The sequence below is a fragment of the Dendrobates tinctorius genome, unplaced genomic scaffold, assembly GCF_039654945.1.
Source record: "Dendrobates tinctorius isolate UK_male_01 unplaced genomic scaffold, ASM3965494v1 ptg000066l, whole genome shotgun sequence".
Classification (NCBI taxonomy): domain Eukaryota; kingdom Metazoa; phylum Chordata; class Amphibia; order Anura; family Dendrobatidae; genus Dendrobates; species Dendrobates tinctorius.
Window position 1 is genome coordinate 647,893 of NW_027361734.1, and position 21,639 is coordinate 669,531.

The 21,639-nt window shown below is 48.1% G+C and overlaps 1 protein-coding gene across 1 annotated transcript in view; it reads right to left on the reverse strand.

The window, feature by feature from the left end:
• COPG2 (COPI coat complex subunit gamma 2) overlaps positions 1-21,639 on the reverse strand; it is a 147,797-nt gene that overhangs the window by 118,357 nt on the left and 7,801 nt on the right. Inside the window, exons 4-6 of the mRNA XM_073580979.1 lie at positions 12,229-12,300; positions 3,794-3,873; positions 669-744 (exon numbers count right to left, since the gene is read on the reverse strand). Coding sequence (XP_073437080.1) covers positions 669-744; positions 3,794-3,873; positions 12,229-12,300 — 228 coding nt within the window. The remainder of the gene's footprint in view (positions 1-668; positions 745-3,793; positions 3,874-12,228; positions 12,301-21,639) is intronic.

The window sequence follows — 21,639 nt, forward strand, 5'->3', positions numbered from 1 at the left end:
AAACAAGCTCTGGTGGGCGAGTGGGTAGGAGATGGGGCCAGGACCAAATCTGGGTCACCTAAAAACTCTTCCGTGTTAAGGGTTGGGGTCCTTTTGACTACACATATGAGGATACGGAGTGGCAGTACACGTCATACTCACAGTCTCTACGTGGGAGTACAGTTGTGACTGTTCACACTGTATCCCTCCAGAGGTAGGGGAGAAGATCCAGCTGGCAAAGAAGAGACGTTACTGGAAAACGCCGAAAAGCGAGGTAGATTGGTATGGGTCTATTGAAAGACCCGCGTCCATCTCCTACTGACACTAAGTTAAAACTGATTAACCTAGTGCCAGTTGGTGGGGTGTATAGTGCAGAAGAGCAGCTAACTTTTTTGAACATAGTGTCAGCAGTATATACCTATAGTTCCTGTGTCCCCCAATGAAGTGATAGAGAAATAAAGCTTAAACAGCAACCACAAGACGGATTTCATCAACCAAGATATTATTTTAATTAGTATAACTGCGCTGACCTGACACTGTCTGTAGGATACGTTGCACAATCCTGCTGACTGGTTCCCTTTAACACTATCTGACCGAGCGACATTCAGGTCCTTGCATTGTAAACATTACAGACAGAACACAATCATCAGAAGGCCATGGCAGTAACCTTAGCCCTACTGGCTACTTACGTCAGTAATCCGGCAGAGGGCTCGGATAGCAGGTCCTCGGTAAACATCTTCTTTCCCAGTCATATCCTTGGTCAGACTTTGAAAATTGAATTATGTAAAGGTTAATACAATAACTGTGACTATATATATTCTTGTGGTCTATCCTATTCCTAGGCATGTCAAACGCACACGACAGGTTTCTGATCTATTCGGAAAGGTGGACATAAAATTATAATATCAAGATTAACTGAAATGTCACTATTAGTGATGAGTGAACGTGCTCAGATAAGGTGTTATCCGAGCATGATCGTTTGCTAACAGACTATCCCTGCATGTGTTATGGCTGTCAAACACACCGAAACATGCAGGCGCGGGGACTCGAACATACTGTAGTATTCCAGCATGCCAAGGACCCTGTCCTGTTAGCACACAAGCACGTTCACTCATCACTAGTCAATATTAAAATAACTGCTAAACTGACCTAAGGAAGGAAATCCATTCTGGTAAAAAAAAACAAAAAAAAAAAAACAGTTGACCAAAACTGAAAAATCCTATCAAGGGTGTCTGACCTCACAAAATGACTACTTGATCTAAGCACAGCACTTTGTGGGGGGGACACAAGCCTGTTAATAATCCATTACTATTTTTGCCCGAAATATACCACTGACATGCACAGTAGTAGTCCAGTAACTTCACTGCACCTACTTGTTTTACAATTATCCTCCTCATTTTACCAGAAAGTTGAGTTAAGTAGTGTTCTGGGACTTTTTTCTTTTGTTATTAACTTATAATTAGTAATCCTCTGTCTGCAGCTGCCCACTGTTTCCTAAAATAAAAATGGAAGTCACAGACAGGTTATACGTTTAAAGGGATAGTCACAAAAGTCTGCAGTCACTATATGTGACTGCAGACTTGTGAATCCTTACATGGGTGCTAGCAGCACGATCAAATAGTCATGTGACTGCAAGTACGCAATAAGTATACTTTGGCAATATTCCGACTAGATGTGAGCAGCCTCGCTCAATATAAGTGAATTGAGAGAGCCCGAACATGTCTAGTTGGGAGTGTGACTGGGAGTATGCATGGCCTCATAACTTTTGATAACTTGACTGCTTGATCTCACCGCCAGAGAATAGTGTGACAGCATACTTTCATAATAAGCCCAGACAACCCCTATAAGGGAATCTATCAAGACAAAACTACATTATGAAGTCAGCATATCATCTTACTGACAAGAAGCATACCCGTAGTTCTAATCTCAGCCCAAGTGAAACCAGTGCGGTCACTTAATGAAGCTGGGGGAGGAGCCAGATTTAGGAATAATGCTCCAGACTAGTGTTCCCTGACTTCAGTCCTCAAAAGCCACCAACAGATCATGCTTTCAAGATTTCCCTAGCATTGCACAGGTGATGGAATTATCAGGAAATCCTGAAACATGATTTGCGCCTGAATTTTAGCAAATGGGGAGATATTTGGGTCAAACATTAAGGCTATGTGCCCACGTAGCGTTTTAAAACGCACAGTGAAAACCGGACTCCTTCCCAGAAATCGCGCAGTTTTTTCCGCGCGATTTCACCGCGATTTTCTCAAGCACTTTCCCAAGCGATTTGAAGCATCGCTTGGAAAGTGATTGTTTGACGAGTGTGACCAACCTGTCATAGTGTTTGACCTATGCGGCCTCAATAGTAAAAGATAAAATGTTAAAAATGATTAAAAAAAAATAAAAAATCAGGGTATATTTACCTTCCGACGTCCCGCGCTGCCATCCCGGGCATCAGCGCTCCCAGCGATGCCTTGTGAGACCTGTGATGACGTTGGTCTCGTGTTACTATAGCGATCTCACGAGACCGCTAGAGTCACGCGAGACTACGTCATTACAGGACCTTGCCGCAAGGCATTACTGGGAACGCTGTGGCCCGGGATGGCGGCGCGGGACGTCGGAAGGTAAATATACCCCGATTTTTTATTCTTTTTTTTACAGGGGTATGGTACCCAGGGCCTGGAGGACAGTCTCCTCTCCTCCACACCGTGGGTACCAAACGCACATGAGACGCTTAACTTCCCGCATGGTGGGCATAGCCACATGCGGGAAGTAAGCTGTTCTCATGCATTCCTATGGGTGCGGAATCGCAGCAATTCTTTGCGATTCCGCACAAAAGAATGATCATGCTGCGATTTTTTCCGCGATGCGATTCCGCCGTGGAAAAAAGCGCAGCATTAGCACAGCATGTGCGGAATGCCATAGGAATGCATGGGGGGCGTTCTGTACACGATTTTTAAACGTTTTTGCGCCGAAAATCGCGGCTAAAACGCTTAAAAATCGCATCGTGGGCACACAGCCTAATAAAGTCTTTTACATGAGAGAGGATGAGACTTGTTCTCTCTAAAAAAAAAAAAATGAATTTCTAAATAAAGCTAGACTATTGTATATTATTCAGGCCTGCAATGTACTTTGTGATTACTATTGCCATGCTCAAGATCTTTGCTTGCAGTCAGTAAATTGAAACTATTTTTTTACCCCCCAAAAGCTTAAGACCTGCCCTCATCTTGTTTAACTTGCAAATTATACCAGCTCTGTGAACAGAAAATTGCTAGGGAGGCTTCTTCTTATTACAACCCTAAATCACCACTCCAGTGGTTTTTTTTTTCAGCACTGGAGTGATGCTGTAAATCTAAGCCCTCTTCCCAGTCATATACTCACCCTCCTGTGTCTTCAGTTCTTTCAGTGTCATTCTGGTCCCGCTGCGTCATCTTGACAGCGCAGAGTATGACTGGCCGAAAGTTGGAAGTAACAGTCACAAGATCTCAATGTAAGTCTATGAGAGACAGACTGAGGCCCTCATAGACTTGTATTGTAAAGTGACCTCCACTCAGCTCCATGAAACACTGGATCTGCAGGCGGCTCACTTTTCGCTGGAGACCGAAGGCGAAAACAGATGAAGACGCCGGAAAGCAATTATGAGACTGGGGGTAGAAGACTTAGATTTAAAGCACCACTCTAGCGGTGGAATGAAAAAAGGAATCTATCTATACAACTATTACATGTTGTACTTGTAGGTACATATAGTCAAACTAATTATTGTATAGTAATTCAAAAGACATATTTATAGAAAAAAACAATACATTGGCAAGGCTCTAATGTTTACCTGCTTGTGACAATAATGACATCTTCAGAAATATTCGCCATTTCCTTAATGGTAAGGTAACACATTCTCCTCAGGGTTTGCTAGGAGAAGGGAAAAGGAGATTTTTGTGTACTCACCGTAAAATCTCTTTCTCTTAGCCTCTAATTGGGGGACACAGAATCATGGGTGTTATGCTGCTGTCCACTAGGAGGCGACACTATGCATAATCTGAAAAAAATTAACTATGGCCCCTCCTCTGCAGTATACACCCCTGGACGGCGTCAGCCACAAAAGCATTAGGAGGAACATAACAGAAACAACATAACCATGCCTGTAAGAAGGACACTATGTACGAGCTCAAAGAGCAATATGAGAACTCAACCATAACAACGGCCCGTAGGGCAACAGGGTGGGAGCTGTGTCCCCCAATCAGAGGCTAAGAGAAAGAGATTTTACGGCGAGTACACAAAAATCTCCTTTACTCTGTCGCCTCATTGGGGGACACAGAACCATGGGACGTTCCAAAGCAGTCCCTGGGTGGGAAGCAATGGACGAATATTGTGCTAGCAGGTCCCTAAACTCGGGGCACTGCCGCCTGCAGAACCCGTCTACCCAGGCTCGCATCCACTGAGGACTGGGTATGAACACTGTATTGTTTCGTAAATGTGTGTAGGCTAGTCCAAGTGGCCGCCTTACACACTTGTTCTGCCGAAGCCTGGTGCCGAATGGCCCAGGAGGCCCCTACTGCCCGCGTAGAGTGTGCCATGATACCGGCCGGAAGAGGAGAATTGTTAAGGCGATAAGCCTCTTGTATGGTGGACTTGATCCACCTGGCAAACGTAGCTTTGGAAGCCGGCAGACCCTTGCGAACGCCTTCCGGAAGAAGGAAAAGGGAATCAGACTTCCGGAAGGGTGCAGTCCTAGACACGTATATACGCAATGCCCTGACGAGGTCAAGCGTATGCAGAGCCTTCTCCACTCTATGAACCGGAACCGGGCAAAGCGATGGCAGTGAAATTTCCTCATTGAGGTGGAAGTTGGACACAACCTTCGGAAGGAAGGATGGTACTGTACGGAGAACCACTTTGTCCTGGTGAAAGGCTAGGAAGGGCCGTCTGCAGGAGAGTGCTGACAATTCAGACACCCTGCGTAGCGAGGTGATTGCCACCAGAAAAACCACCTTCTGTGACAGAATGCGGAGTGGGATTTCCTTGAGGGGTTCGAAAGGTGGTGCCTGCAATGCTGTCAGGACCAGGTTGAGGTCCCACGTTTCCAGTGGACGTCTGTAGGGGGGGAACTAATCGGGAAACTCCCTGGAGAAAAGTTCTTACTTGCGGCTTGTTAGCAATACGCCTTTGGAAAAGCACTGAAAGCGCTGACACCTGGCTCTTAAGCGAGCCTAGGGATAGCCTGGCGTCCAGGCCCGATTGAAGAAAACCAAGTACCTTTGGGAGGAAATAAGGGAGTGGGACCTGTCTGCGAGATTCGCACCAGGTAAAGAAAGCTCTCCAGGTACGGTAATAGATCTTGGCGGAGGCTGGCTTCCTTGCCTTGATCATGGTCGTAATGACGTCCGGTGAGAGCCCTGCCTGGGTTAGAACCCAGGTCTCAAGGGCCACGCTGTCAAATTGAGAGCCCCTGAGTTCTGATGGTAGAACGGACCTTGTGACAGAAGGTCGTGACGGTTGGGGAGACGCCAGGGGGCGTCTGCTATGAGTTGTACGATGTCGGCGTACCATGTACGTCTGGGCCAGTCCGGCACGATCAGGATGGTTGGAACTCCCTCTTGTTTGATCTTCCTCACGACTCTGGAGATCAGGGGGAGGGGTGGAAAAATGTACAGAAGCTGGAACTGGGTCTAGTCCTGAACCAGGGCATCCGCCCCGAGCGACCTCGGGTCGCGTGTCCTGGCCATGAAATTGGAGACCTTGGCATTGAGATGGGATGCCATTAGGTCCACGTCCGGGGTCCCCCAGCGATGGCAGATCTGGTGAAAAATTTCAGGCTGGAGAGACCACTCCCCCGAGTCCATTCCTTGTCTGCTGAGTAAGTCGGCTTCCCAGTTGTCCACACCCGGAATGTGGACCGCAGAGAGTACCGACCTCGTGTCTTCCGCCCAGTGGAGGATATGTGCCACTTCTCTCATCGCCTGGGTACTGCGGGTCCAACCTTAGTGATTCACATATGCCACCGCCGTGGCATTGTCCGACTGTATCCTGATATGAGAGGCTGCCAGCAAGTGATGAAAGGCTCTCAATGCCAGGAAGATGGCCCGAATTTCCAGGATGTTGACGGGCAAGGTCACTTCCACTGGTGACCACTTGCCTTGTGCCCTGTGATGTAGGTGCACTGCACCCCAACCTGTCAGGCTTGCATCGGTGGTCAGGACCTTCAATTGACCTGAGAGAAAGGATTTTCCCCTTGCAAGCGAAGTTGGCTTGAGCCACCAGTGTAGGGACCTCCTGGTTGATGATGATGTTAGCCGGAACTCCCTGTCGAGGGAGAAAGGATTCCTGTCCCAGGACTTGAGGATGGCTAGTTGAAGAGGCCTGAGGTGAAACTTGGCAAATGGTACCGCCTCCATTGCTGCTGCCATCCTGCCGAGGACTCTCATGGCAAACCGGAGAGATCGGGGGGGATTGCGGAGGAGTATGCGAACTCCCAGACGGAGAGCCAGTGCCTTGTCCTTGGGAAGGAGCACCAGCCCCCTGGAGGTGTCGAATAGCATCCCCAGGAAGGTCAGGGACTGACTCGGGGTAATCAATGACTTTTGTAAGTTGACCAACCAGCCCAGGCGACTCAGAGTGTTGATTGTGATTGAGACGCTGACCTCGCAGTCCTTGAAGGTGGAAGTCTTGATGAGAAGGTCATCCAGGTATGGAACGACTACAATGCCTCTGGAGTGTAGAACGTTCATGGTGGCTGCCATGATCTTGGTAAACGTTCTGGGAGCCGTGGCGAGTCCGAACGGGAGAGCCACGAACTGGTAGTGGTCCTGGTTGATCGCGAACCTGAGAAATCTTTGATGGGTGGGAGCAATTGGTATATGCAGGTATGCGTCTTGTATGTCTATGGAGGAGAGATATTCTCCCTGCTCCATGGACGCAATGATTGACCGAAGGGACCCCATGCGAAAATGACAAACCCGTACATATTTGTTGAGTTGTTTTAGGTCTAGTATGGGCCGGACGCTGCCTCCTTTCTTGGGGACTACGAATAGATTGGAGTAGAACCCTCGGAAGCGTTCGGTCGCGGGAACCGGTACTACGACTCCTGCTTGAAGGAGAGAGGAGACCGCTTGGTGGAAGGCACGAGCCTTGTCTAGCGGTTTTGGTGGAACAGAGAGGAAGAACCGGTTCGGTGGACTGGAAGTAAACTATCTTGTATCCAGAAGACACTATTTCCTTGACCCACCTGTCTTCTGTAAAAGGCAGCCAGACTTGCTGAAGGAGTAGAAGTCGTCCGCCTACTGGTGGGGTGTCTTCTGGAGTTCGTGAGTCATGATGAGGCAAAATTCTGAGGTTTTCCTCCTTTGGGCTTCGCCTGACCTGCTTTCGATTGCCAGGTCCTGTCCGGCCTCTGCGCCGCCCGTGGGTTGTCCCTGCGTGGAGAGCGGTAACGATTTTGTGTTGGGCGCGAGACGGACCGGCCCGAAGAATTCCGAAAGGATCGGAATCGTGTTTGGTTACGCTGTTTAAACGTGCATTTAGGTTTTAGTTGAGGGAGAGAGGTACTCTTACCCCCCGTGGCGTTGGATATCATTCTGTCCAACTTTTCACCGAAGTCGCCCACTGAGGTACGGGAGGTGTGTGAGGGACTATTTCGAGGCCGCGTCCGCTTTCCATTCCCGTAGCCAAAGGATACGCCGGATTGTGATGGCGTTTGATGCTATTCCCGCTACACCTCTTGCGGAATCCAGAGCTGCATGAAGCATGTAATCTGCTACCACTGCTATTTGAACCACTTGGTCCGACAGCTCAGGATTGGAAGCTTGGAGGCCATCCTGCAAATTTTTGGCCCAAGCCAGAATGGCTTTGGCCGCCCAGACTGAAGTGAACGCGGGAGCCAGGGAGGCTCCTGCCGCTTCGAAAACTGAACGAGCCATGCGTTCTACCTGCCGGTCTGCTGCGTCCCTGAGGGTTGAGCTATCTGGCAGTGAGAGGAGGGTCTGTGCTGCTAGCCTAGAGACTGGAGGGTCCACTTCGGGCGGATCTGTCCACTCCTTGGTGTCCTTCTGTGGGAAAGGGTACCTTGCCTCCAAATATTTATGATTGGTGAATTTCTTCTCGGGCTGCGAAAACTGCTTAGTGAGTATCGCCTGAAATTCCGGGTGATTAGAGAAGACCTTAGGCGGTTTGAGAACACCTTCAAAGCAAATCTTGTGCTCTGGGGCTTCCGGGGGTGGATCAGAAATGTCCAGCACCGGATGGATGGAAGAGACAATGTCCTCAACTAGCGCTGCATTGCTAGGGGTACCGGGGACCAGAGACCTCTCCGTTTCGTTGTCTGAGTCGGAGTCACAGATGCCTTCCGAATCCTGCGTATCGCTGAGGCGTTCCCTGGTGGACGAACTGGGGCAGAGGTCTCCTGTGGTCGGGGATCGCTGTGGAGATCTGCGTTGTCTGTCCCTAGTAGGGGACGATCTAGGTGACCTGGAACTACGGTGTCTCTCCCTAGAGGGGGATGACCGTGTGCTATGGGATGACGCGGATGAACGCGACCTGTGGGTCCGCTTACGTCTGGGAGAGCCAGAAACGGCCTGTCCCTGAGTGGAGCTGTCCCTTTGCTAGGTAACGCTCATAGCCGAGATATGACCCTGCAGAGCCTGGAGTAATGTGGAGGTCAGGTTATCTATGGACTGCGTCATAGACTGCGACATTTGAGTAGCCCATTCCGGCGTGGTAGCAGACGCTGAAGCATTGGTAGGAGCCTCTTGGGGTTCTGACCAAGTATTTTGGATACAATCCCGGCAGTGCGGGTACGTGCTGCCACTGGGGAGAGTGGTTTTGCAGGCTGTGCAGAATGAATAAAAGCAGTCCTGCCTGGTTCTCTTGTACCTTGAGCCCGGCAGAGTGCACCGAGTGCAGAAGGGCTGGCTATGCAGAGGGCCCTACAGGGGTGGCTATGCAGAGGAAACCTAGAGGGCATCCTTATAGGGAATATGGATTCACAGCCGAGTAAGAAAACCCAGCTGTGATCTTACCCCACCAGTGTGCCCCTAGGTCCAGCGCCGTAGATTCACAGTCCTGTGCCCCCCGGAGACTGGCTGACGTGCTGCTGATGTTACAATGCCTTCTCCTGCAGCAATTCTGACCCAGAAATGGCCGCTGAGAGGACGAGGAGGAAGAGGAAGGGGGCGGAGAGCTGAAAAGGGCGCGCAGAGCTATGTAAAAACGCTCCCTGTCTCGATCCGCCCCTTCTATGACACGGTAAGGTGTCATATTTGTCATCTGGGAGGCGGGCCGGGGAGGAGGTGGCGGCTTCTGCTAGGCCAAAGCCGCAGTCTAAATTTGAAGTCTGATGCCCAGAAGGGCTCCAGGCCAGCGCGGACGGGGGGTCGGATCTGAACCAGACCCCCTCGGATCTAAAGGCAGGATAGCGGTGGGGCTAGTAACAGGAGTGGGGCCCTGTGAGCGGGGCCCCCTGAGGCGCTATGGAGCTGGCGCTGCCGCAGAGACAGGGGCGCAGGAGCCCTGTGTCTGTGTGTGCTATGTCTGCGTGCACTCTCCCCCGGCCCCTACAGGAGCCCGCAGCTGGGCTGGAGGTCCGCAGAATGCTGCCTTGGACAGGCCCTACCTGAGGGGTCTCAAACTAATGCCCCCAGAGGGGGATTAGGGAGGGTGCTGCTGTCACCATCAGGGGGCTTCATCCTTGCCTCGACCTCAACCCAGAACCCAAGGGAGTTGGGGGAAGGAGGGGGGTCTCGACTTCGAACCAGTACCCGAGGGACTGGGGAATAACCACTTCAACCGGGCACCCTATAATAGGGGCCGAGGAAGGAGCCATGCCGGGGGTCTCGCACCCACTTTTCTTCATCTGTAGTCCGTCAGGAAAAAAACGGAAAAAAAAAAAAAAAAAAGGGAAAAAAATCTTTAGGTGTGCCTCCTATACGACACTAAGCAAAAACTGGAAAAGGCTGACACCGTCCAGGGGTGTATACTGCAGAGGAGGAGCCATAGTTAATCTTTTTCAGATTATGCATAGTGTCGCCTCCTAGTGGACAGCAGCATAACACCCATGGTTCTGTGTCCCCCAATGAGGCGACAGAGTAAGAAAAACATTGCATATTAACAGAAAGAGCAATTATATTAACAACCAAAATGCTCAATTTCTAATTAATTCATCAAAGTCATTCTCAACTGCCCAAAAACACTACTTCAACTAAGACACCCCATGTTCTACTGCTCATATTGTGGGGGAGTCTGTGACATAAAGAATGTACAGTTATACACTGCTACAGTATGCCTATTAGAATAAGCCTTAAACATGAAATTTCCTAATAAAAATAGACATACATATTAGATTAGATACACATTAGATACAATTGTGGCCAAAAGTATTGACACCCCTGCGATTTTGTCACATAATACTCAGTTTCTTCCTGAAAATGATTGCAATCACAAATTCTTTGGTATTATTATCTTCATTTAATTTGTCTTAAATGAAAAAACACAAAAGAGAATGAAGCAAAAAGCAAAACATTGATCATTTCACACAAAACTCCAAAAATGGTCCAGACAAAAGTATTGGCACCCTCAGCCTACTTGGTTGCACAACCTTTAGCCAAAATAACTGCGACCAACCGCTTCCGGTAACCATCAATGAGTTTCTTACTATGCTCTGCTGGAATTTTAACCATTCTTCTTTGGCAAACTGCTCCAGGTCCCTGATATTAGAAGGGTGCCTTCTCCAAACTGCCATTTTTAGATCTCTCCACAGGTGTTCTATGGGATTCAGGTCTGGACTCATCGCTGGCCACCTTAGAAGTCTCCAGTGCTTTCTCTCAAACCATTTTCTAGTGCTTTCTGAAGTGTGTTTTGAGTCATTGTCCTGCTGGAAGACCCATGACCTCTGAAGGAGACCCAGCTTTCTCACACTGGGCCCTACATTATGCTGCAAAATTTGTTGGTAGTCTTCAGACTTCATAATGCCATGCACACGGTCAAGCAGTCCAGTGCCAGAGGCAGCAAAGCAACCCCAAAACATCAGGGAACCTCCGCCATGTTTGACTGTAGGGACCGTGTTGTTTTCTTTGAATGCCTCTTTTCTTCTCCTGTAAACTCTATGTTGATGCTTTTGCCCAAAAAGCTCTACTTTTGTCTCATCTGACCAGAGAACATTCTTCCAAAACGTTTTAGGCTTTTTCAGGTAAGTTTTGGCAAACTCCAGCCTGGCTTTTTTATGTCTCAGGGTAAGAAGTGGGGTCTTCCTGGGTCTCCTACCATACAGTCCCTTTTCATTCAGACGCCGACGGATAGTACGGGTTGACACTGTTGCACCCTCAGACTGCAGGGCAGCTTGAACTTGTTTGGATGTTAGTCGAGGTTCTTTATCCAACATCCGCACAATCTTGCGTTGAAATATCTTGTCAATTTTTCTTTTCCGTCCACATCTAGGGAGGTTAGCCACAGTGCCATGGGCTTTAAACTTCTTGATGACACTGAGCACGGTAGACACAGGAACATTCAGGTCTTTGGAAATGGACTTGTAGCCTTGAGATTGCTCATGCTTCCTCACAATTTGGTTTCTCAAGTCCTCAGACAGTTCTTTGGTCTTCTTTCTTTTCTCCATGCTCAATGTGGTACACACAAGGACACAGGATGAGGTTGAGTCAACTTTAATCCATGTCAACTGGCTGCAAGTGTGATTTAGTTATTGCCAACACCTGTTAGGTGTCACAGGTAAGTTACAGGTGCTGTTAATTACACAAATTAGAGAAGCATCACATGATTTTTCGAACAGTGCCAATACTTTTGTCCACCCTCTTTTTTATGTTTGGTGTGGAATTATATCCAATTTGGCTTTAGGACAATTCTTTTTGTGCTTTTTCATTGAAGACAAATTAAATGAAGATAATAATAACAAAGAAAATGTGTTTGCAATAATTTTCAGGAAGAACCTGAGTATTATCTGACAAAATTGCAGGGGTGTCAATACTTTTGGCCACAACTGTAGCTGTCAGCTGAACAATGCTTTTGCTGACAACCAACCAACTCGCCTGTCTCTCCCATACAACGGAGCGCTCGTTTGGTCAAATGATCCTGTGTTGTCTATGAGAAAGCAACTGACAGACATCTCTGCCAGCAGTTTATCTCCTGGCAGCCCAAAATCGAGCATCTTCCCCGACAATTACTTTTCTGGCTCCCCATAAATATTATAGAGTGTTAGCCGAACCTGTTGATATCTGTGGGTACAGTCAACAGAACTCTAAAGTGTATGGGGATCTTTATACTTACATCATTAGACTGAAACAATCTGGTCATTGCGAAGAAAGCTTCTGTGGCTTCCATCGTTCCAAAATGTTCACCCTAAGGCAGACACAAAATCAATGATTTGTACAGACCTTGAATTGTGTGTGAAAAACATGAGTATACAGAAATTCTGCCCTCCACAGTCCTTTATCCTGACACTGACGACTCCTGGCTGGTCATACTGGCAATGGATATTTCATAGGCAGAGTGATAGAACAACCTGTGCCACGTTTCATGCCAAATATCTGTATTGCATCAATACACATTATTGCACGGAAGGCTTCCCAAAACAACTTGCGGGAAACAATTCTGCTTAACTCCTTCAATTTTTTTTCTTTACTTAAACGAACAAAAATCTATACAAGTTTGGTATCACCGTAATCGCACTGATCTGGAGAATCAGGATTCAGCATCGTTTTTATCACTGAATGTACGCCGTAAAAACAAACCCAAGAAACCATGCTGGGACTGCATTTTTTACATAGTTTCACCACACTTGGAATTATTTTCCCACTACTTTATAAGGTAAAATTAATGGTGTCATTCAAAACTACAACTCGTACTGCAAGAAAACCCAAACAAGCCATCATATGGCTATTCTAACAGAAAAAAAAAAAAACAGTTAAGGCTCTTAGACAGGAAGGAACAAAAGTGCAAAGAAAGGAAAGACTGGGAGAGGAAAGGGGTTAACTCAAAATCAGCCTTTACCCTCCAAATAAGGAAAAATAAATCATCTTAGTCCTGTATTATGTTTGTGAGAGCGGTATCTTTAGAAGCAGGGGCAGAATTTTACAATGCCCTGGTAGGTTAATAAAGTGTCTACTTATCCTAGGACAAGATCCCCACCTTACTGGAGTTGACGGGTACATTGGTTTGTCAAGGTGAAAATATATTTTCTTATATAACTTTTATACTTTTATACTGTGAAACAATAAGTTTTTCCTAATTGCTTGCTAATGCAAATGTAACTGTATTAAAGATGGCTGCCAGTGTTCACTTTCACTTAAATTCAGTGTCTAAAGAGTTAAGTTAAGTTTCATTTCTCCTAAAAAAAGATAACTCAGGAATGTGAAGAAGAAGTAACCATCGGGAGACTTTTCGACGAATCAGAGAGAGACTGGACACTAGATGTATACTGCATAAACCCCGCCTAATGCACGCCTTCCCCTAACACTCAATATAGTATTGTGTATTTGTAAATAAAGCCAGTTGTTGTACTGCTCCTGACAGGTGTGGATGCGGGACATTAGCTAAGACTGAATCAGCTGCGTGTCTGAGTCATTCTTAATTGGTACCAGATGTTTTGCGCTCGCACAATGATTTGGAATGACTGGTGAATGAGGATTTATTGTCGTTTACGACCCCGACAATTTGGAGCCCAACGGGGGCGTGGACAGTGATCCGAGGCTCCTCTGGACCCATGCCTGGATGTCTGTGGATGATACCTGTAGTGGCTGACCTCGAGGACTGATCACCCTCCAAAACACGGTAAGTGAGATCATATACACTGTATGTGTCACACTTGCTAGTGTCTCAGCCGTTATTGGTTTGTCTGTGGTCTCCTTGGGTCTGAGGGGTGACCGGTTGAGTGGTGAGACTGAGTGCGATCCTGTGCCACGCTCTGAACCAGCAACTGAGAGACGTCGCATTCTGCGCGTCCTCGTGTACACCACACCTCCTCCACCGGTCATTGTACTCCATTTAACCACCCTACCCGTGACTATTGTCTAGTAGTGAAGTGGAGTGATAAATTGAGCTAGTTGCAGATTGTGGGGCAACTTAGAGGAAGGGATAGGAGACGCAGCCTCTGTGATATTGTACCAGCTAGGTAATTAAGACGTCCCGAGAAGGGACCACCTGTATTTCTGTGGAGGGCTCTCACCAGGAGACCGCCTCCCGACTGTTGGAATATCGTGGCAGGATAATCTGTTAATCACTGCTGTTCAAGGTTAGGGAAAGGAAATATTGAGCGCGAGGCTCTTTTCCTAGTACGTCGAACGTGAGGCTCCGTACTGTGGAACATCAGTGTTGATATCGCTACCAGTGGTTTTTCTGCAGAGAACCATAGTATTCTGTAAGAGTCATGCTGCGTATCTTAAAGCAGAAGAAGTCTGTGCCCCACAAGTTAGATGAGGATGCTGTGGAGGTCAAGGCAATAGTAGCGTCACGGGAAGGCAAGAAGGCAGTCAAGAATGTTGAGAGATTGTATAAGCATGTAGGATTGCCCTCGTCAGGGAGATTACAGCCGGCTATGTGGCATAATCTCATAGAGAACAAACGAGGCATGTTGAAAGATAAAGGATTGTTAGAACAAGCACAAGCTCATCTGCGAGTTGCGCGAGGCTTGAAGAATGAAGGATGGAAAGAGATTGATGGGGAAGGAGGATCAGACAATGCGGAACCTGTGTTTGGTTATAAAATGCCTTTGAACTGTGATCTTATAGATTGTAAAATGGCCGCCGTGCCACTGATGATGAAAATGCAGTCCCAACCACCGCCCTATAATGGCGACAAGACGAGCTCTCCAGAAGCGTGGGTGTGTCCTGTTTGTGGCGTGCAGAATCCAACCTGGGTGGAAACCTGCCGTGTGTGTGGGGCGGGCCGTCCTTGGGGTTCCGCCCAGACCATGGACGGAAGTGGGGCATGCCACGCCTCCACCGGCAGCCATCTTGGTGCACCCGGAATTCCTCCCCAGCCACTATGTCCGCTGGTAACACTTTCCGGCGAGTACTATCAGGGACCACCACTTCCTGAGAAACCTCCGGCACCGACCGATGCTGTTCCCACCTCTAATGTTCCCGTTTCTGTTCCGGCCTCTGGGCCTAGTCTCCCGGTGCAACCCACTGTGATATTTGTAAATACACCTGGTCAAGGTCCCTTCACTCTTGATGCCCTGACCGGCAGTACGGCTTTCCGGTCCGTAATGCGTATGAGGCGCCAAGCTATCGGAGATGATGAGGGATCAGAAGATTCTGACAATCAGGTTGCTACAATTCCCCCTGCCCCGCCACTGCTATTAGGTCCGTTCGAATCCCCCCGGCCCGGAAGGAGCCCACTACCTACCCCTCTCAACAAATCCTCTAGGTTGTCCCATGACCCTGAAATCTGGTTCCCCTGTCATTCACGCTATTACATCACACCTCAGGGCTCCCAGGTTCTTTTCTCAGTGGGGTATGGGGACATAGTTACCCACCAGGTAGGAGCCATAGTGAACCCAGCTAACTCTACCCTGTCGCATAGAGGTGGTTTGGCCCAACAGATAGCTAAAAAGGGAGGCCCAGCCATAACCCAAAAGTGTCAGGCCTACCTTACCAATTATGGCCCCTTGCATCCAGGAGACGCTATGTCCACCCAGGGAGGGAATTTGCCCTGTGATATAGTGTTACACACTGCAGGCCCTATATATGATTACAGGACACCCGAGCATTGCCGTACAATATTGCAGACCGCCTTACAGACAGTGCTTATCTTTGCAGGACGGCTAGGGAGAGATACACTTCCTCGTAGAACTTTGGCTATACCATTGATATCTTCAGGACTCTTTGGATACCCACTGGGCCCCTGTATGAAGGAACACGTTGAAGTCATCAAGAATTGTCTCCAATCAACCCCAGATCTCGATTTACAAGAAGTTAGGATCGTCTGTTACCATGAATCCGGATTAGAGGGCATCATGCCCTTGGTAGCTGAATACATGATACCACTGATGCACACAGGTATAAAGCCCCTGGATGAGGTAATACCCACAGCACCCCCAACTGCCCCGAAGGATGAGGCAGTGACACATGACGAAGAAGAAGAAGGGCTGAAGCTGAAATACAAACCCTTCACTCCGGTACAAATTGATGCTATTGTTAACAAGTTACCTGACCCGGACAAATTTCCCATGCAGTATGTAAGGAAACTGGAACAGACTAGGAGCATCTACGGGGCTACATGGTCTGATCTATCAGGTATCACCTCAATCAAAGCCTCCGAATATTTTCTCCCCACCATCATGAAGGAATTGGACCCCACTAAAGCAGGACCTCTCAACAAGTTCAAGTCTGGAAAGGAGTTTATCGCTCAACTCACAAAGTGGGCCCAGGATCGTCTCTGTGACGAAGCAGGATCAATACAGGATATACAACAAGAATCTGGTGAAGCTGTGGAGAAATACGCTGCCAGACTAACTATGCAGTTTGAAGACTTGGGTTATTCAACTCATGTGAAGACGCAGGCAGCCTTGTTGGTCCGTGCTTTTATTGATGGTCTGGAAGATCCACTGAAGGATAAGGTCATGAAGCTTCGTCCCGAATTACCTGATGGTCCCTAAAACAGGCCCTCACTGTTGTGAAGAGTTATCAGAAAATGCTTCAAAGGGAAGAAAAAGAAGCAGAAAAGGAAGCAGAGAAGGAAGCACAGAAGGACAAAGGCAAGAAGAAACCAGCCATGTATATGGCAGAAGCCTCAGAAGTACCTGTTATGGTGTATCAGGCTCAGGATCGGTATGGATCACCACGCTTGAGGCCGAGAGGGTCCCAGGGCCAAAACTACAGGGACAGACCAGTTCGTGATGACCAAGGGAGACCTCTGTGTTGGGAGTGTGCCAGCCCTGGTCATATGAGAAGAAGTTGTCCTCGCAGGGGGCACCCTCAGAGACCTCTTCCTCCTCCACACTCATGAAGTTCAGGCCAACCGGTGCCCACTTTTCCCGCCACCTGTACTTCCTCGTCTTGTGGTACAGTGACCCTGGAAGTGGACAATCAACCTCTCAAGTTCTTAGTGGACACTGGGGCGGCCACCTCTGTTATCTCTTCATCTCAGCTGCCTCCTACAATCTCCCTGTCTTCAGATTTCCTCACATGTATTGGAGTTGAAGGTCAACAAACCTCATCACCACTCACTGTTCCCGTCCCAGCTGGCCCATTCTCTGGTGTCTTTGCCAAATTTCTGGTGTCTGAAACCTGCCCCCTCAACCTTCTAGGAGCTGACCTCCTTCAAAGGCTTCACGCTACCATCATCTTCGGTGATCAAGGGATGGAATTGCAATTACAAGATCCTGCCTCACAACAAGGCACTGAAGATCGTTGTGTCCTTAAGGCTTTCCCTCTGATGATGATGACTCTGCAAACGACACCTTCCCCGGATTTGCCCAATCTACCTACCACTCTGTGGTCAACTGGACCTGAGGATGTGGGTCTGCTCAAAGTGCCTCCAGTAAAAGTCCACCTCAAACCTGGGCACCCATACCCCAGACTACCTCAGTATCCGCTTAAGGCTGCCCAAGAGCGGAGCCTTGGAGTTCAGATTACCTCCCTCTTACATTCTGGAGTGCTAATCAGATGTGTTTCACCCTGTAACACACCCCTGTTTCCAGTGAAGAAGAAGACAGCTCCTGGAGACCCTCCGAAGTACAGACTTGTACAGGACCTCAGAGCAGTCAATTCAGCCACCATCTTGGAAACTCCTGTGGTACCCAACCCAAACACCTTGCTTTCTCAAGTGCCTACTTCAGCAACACTCTTCACCGTTATTGACCTGGCTAATGCTTTCTTCAGTGTCCCGCTTCATGAAGACTCACAGTTTTTATTTGCCTTCACGTTTCAAGGATCTCAGCTGACCTGGACCAGGACACCACAGGGTGCCCAGAACTCCCCTAACCAGTTCACTCATGCTATGAAGATGACCCTGGATCCGTGGGTGTTACAGAATCTTCATGTCACGCTTCTCCAGTATGTTGATGACCTACTCCTCTGTGGAACTGAAGAGAATCTGTTTGCTGCTTCTGAGTCCTTGCTCCTTTTTCTTCATTCTGCCAACTGTAAAGTCTCAAAGGCCAAGGTCCAGTGGTGCAAAGAGAAAGTCGTCTTCCTCGGACACTGCATCTCTCAAGGCTCGAGACACCTCACCGAGGACAGAAAACATGCAATCGAGGATATCCCTTATCCAAAGACATACTCTGCTATGCAGTCTTTCTTAGGACTCATTACCTACTGCAGACAGTGGATTCCGGATGCTTCAAGACTCATGCAACCTTTGTATGATTGCCTCAAGACTGGAGGACCGGACTGGGATCATGCTGAAAATCCGTATATCTATGCTCAGCAAAAGGACTGTTTCCTGGCTCTCAAGGAAGCTGTTGTCAGCGCCCCTGCTCTGGGTCTCCCTGACTACACTCAGCCGTTTCATCTCTTTGTTTCAGAATCTTAAGGACATGCCTCTGGTGTGCTGGCACAGAAACATGCTGATCGTTTCCGTCCTCTGGCCTACTACTCAGCCAGGCTAGACCCTGTTGCCAGAACTGCTCCTTCCTGCCTCAAGGCTGTGCATGCAGCCCATGTTCTTCTGGATAAGTCTGCTGACATAGCACTTGGTCATGACTTGGTCATTCAAGCTGGACATGATCTCTCTGCTGTCCTCCAACAAACATCTCCTAAGCATCTAACGAGCCAAAGACATCTCAGACTTCAATGCTCTCTACTTCTGCCCTCCAACATCACCTTCCAGAAATGTACTACCATCAACCCAGCCACTTTGCTTCCACATTCTAGGGGGGAGTTCCCTGACGGGTATAAGGACTTACCAGACGGGAGGTCACCTGATGACCCGCATGACTGTGTAAAAGCACTGGAACAAGAAGCCTCTGCACCACAAAATGTGGTAACTCAAGAACTTCTCAACCCTGATTTGCAACTATGGACTGATGGATCTCGATTTGCAGATTCTTATGGCAAGTTCCACACTGGATATGCGGTCACCACTGAAACAGAAGTCCTTCTGGCTGAAGCCTTGCCACCTCACCTTTCGGCTCAAGAAGCCGAACTTGTGGCCCTACAACAAGCATGTTATCTAGCAGAAGGGAAGACGGCCAATGTCTACACTGACTCAAGATACGGCTATGGAATCTGTCACGATTTTGGATTCCTGTGGAAGTCCCGAGGGTTCATTACGGCTACAGGAACCCCTGTTAAACATGCACTAAGGATTAAAGCCCTGATGAAGGCATTGGAGCTACCTGTACAAATTGCGGTGATCAAGGTCAAAGCTCACGGGAAAGTCAATTCGAAGGAGACTAGAGGAAACCATTTAGCAGATCAAGCTGCCAAAGCTGCTGCCATAAAGAATGTCTCAGCAAAGTGGGAAGAAGAAGAAACAGCACCAGAAAAACCCTGTTGGGAAGGCACTGATACACCTGTGATGCCTGTGCTTACCAGAGCACAAACAAGAGAACAGGCAACCAAAGAAGCTACCCAAGCCGAAGAAGAACGAGACTTTGAGAAGTCCGAAGCCCGAAGAAAGAAGAGGGAGTTGATAGAAGACATGGAAATGGAATACCCTGCCACCGGATCTGTCTGGAAGCCAGCCCGACCACCTGAAGAGAGATTGTGGGAAGAACAAAAGTTGACCTCTAAAGAAGAAAAGAAGCAGTGGGAAGCTGCAGGAGCCATTCATGGGAATCGTAGTTCTGCCGGACAATACCAATTTCCTAGACTCTATAAGGTGGATGGGAAACCCTGTCTACCCAAAAGAATGTATCCAGCCGTTGCAGCATGGGCTCATGGATCAACTCATCGAGGAAAGAACCAAGCTCTGGCCTGTATCAAGAAGCTCTACTGGGCCCCAGGAATCTCTACCACTGTCACAGCCTACTCAAGAGCCTGCCCAGTCTGTGCCATCTGTAACCCAACAGCCACCGCCAAGGTTCCACTTCAGCATCTTGCCAAACCAGACTACCCTTGGCAGAGAATCCAGGTTGATCATATTCAGATGTCCAAGTCAGGAAAGTATGAGTACGTCCTAGTGGCTGTGGATATGTTCTCAGGATGGCCCGAAGCCTACTCAGTGACCAACATGACTGCCAAAACTACAGCTAAGAAGCTCATCACTGAAATTTCGTGCAGATTTGGAATTCCCGAAGTTGTTGAATCAGATCAAGGCCCAGCCTTCACTGCCAATGTCTACGAGGAATTGTGGCACATGTTAGGGACAGATTTGGGTCTGCACACCCCCTATCACCCCTCCAGTTCAGCCAAAGTTGAGAGAATGAACTCCACAATTAAGACCCAGTTGCTTAAAATGAGCCAGGACCACCCACTCCCATGGCCAGATTTGCTCCCCGTGGTCCTATACCATATCAGACACACCCCACAGGGAAAACACGGCCTGACTCCCTTTGAGATTCTTTTTGGTGCTCCACCTAAAATAGGAGACATTAGGCCACAAGAGTTGTCTGAGACAAATGATAAAGTTGTACAATTTGTGATTGCATTGTCTAAGGAACTGTCTAACACCCACTCTACAGTTTCTGCTTCTCTTCCAGAATCCACAGGTGACGTGGTCCATGACTTTGTGCCAGGAGACCTGGTGTATGTGAAAAAGTTTGTGCGCAGAGATTGTCTCCAGCCGAGATTTGAAGGACCCCACACGGTGATCCTGGTCACCCCCACTGCAGTAAAACTTGAAGGAAAGAGCACCTGGATTCATGCTTCACACTGTAAAAGAGACCGAACCAGTGTTTAGTCACAGTAGTGACTGAAGGGAAATGTTGCTGTTGTTTTTGACCTTGGGACTGGGGGCCATCCTCGCCCCTACCTCTTCGGCCCCTATTGTAAATAAGAATTCTGGTCCCTTTATTCTCTGGGTAAACCTGACAGCCCCGGTGAATATCTGGCGATTTGATTTCTGTGATGTAGTCAAGTGCCTTGAGACTGAACGGGTGGTAGAGGGGATCATCCAGTTCTATATGTGTGTTACCAGACAAGACAACAATAATTGTCATTATTGGACAGATGCTGCCTGGAGTACGGGGAATGATTGGGGATATAAACCTAGCGAAGCCATGTTCCCCAAGGATGGGATGGGTAGGAGTCTTCGTGAGAGAATGCATCTAACAGCCCTTCTGCAACCATTTAGGGGCTGTAAATGGGGTAGAAGCTGTCACCCCCTTCTCCTAAATCTTGAAAGCCCTCAATCTGCTGATCTGCAGACGTTCGTACTAGGAAGGCATTATAATTATGTATTTAGTGCTGGACCTTATGCGTATTTAGGCCATATACGGCTTCAGGATATTAGCTTCAGACCAACCAAGGCCCCCGTTACCAGTACACCTAAAATAGGCCCAGGTGAGCGTTTGCAAAATGTAGTTAATGAAGTGATCCCCATTCCAGGTCTCAGTTGGCAAGAGGTTTTCTCCATAGAAACACAAACAGCCCCAAGGAAAAATTTGTGGTTAGAATGGGTGAGGTACAATGTAAAAGTCCAGAATATCTCTGTAGGATGTATTGCTTGTGCTGCTGCGAATACACACCTATACACACATGCATTGCTTTTCCCTGATGACAACACCACTGCCTGTGTCATGAATTTGTTGAAAGGTTTGAAGCCCACTGATTGCCCAGATTACGTCCCACTAAT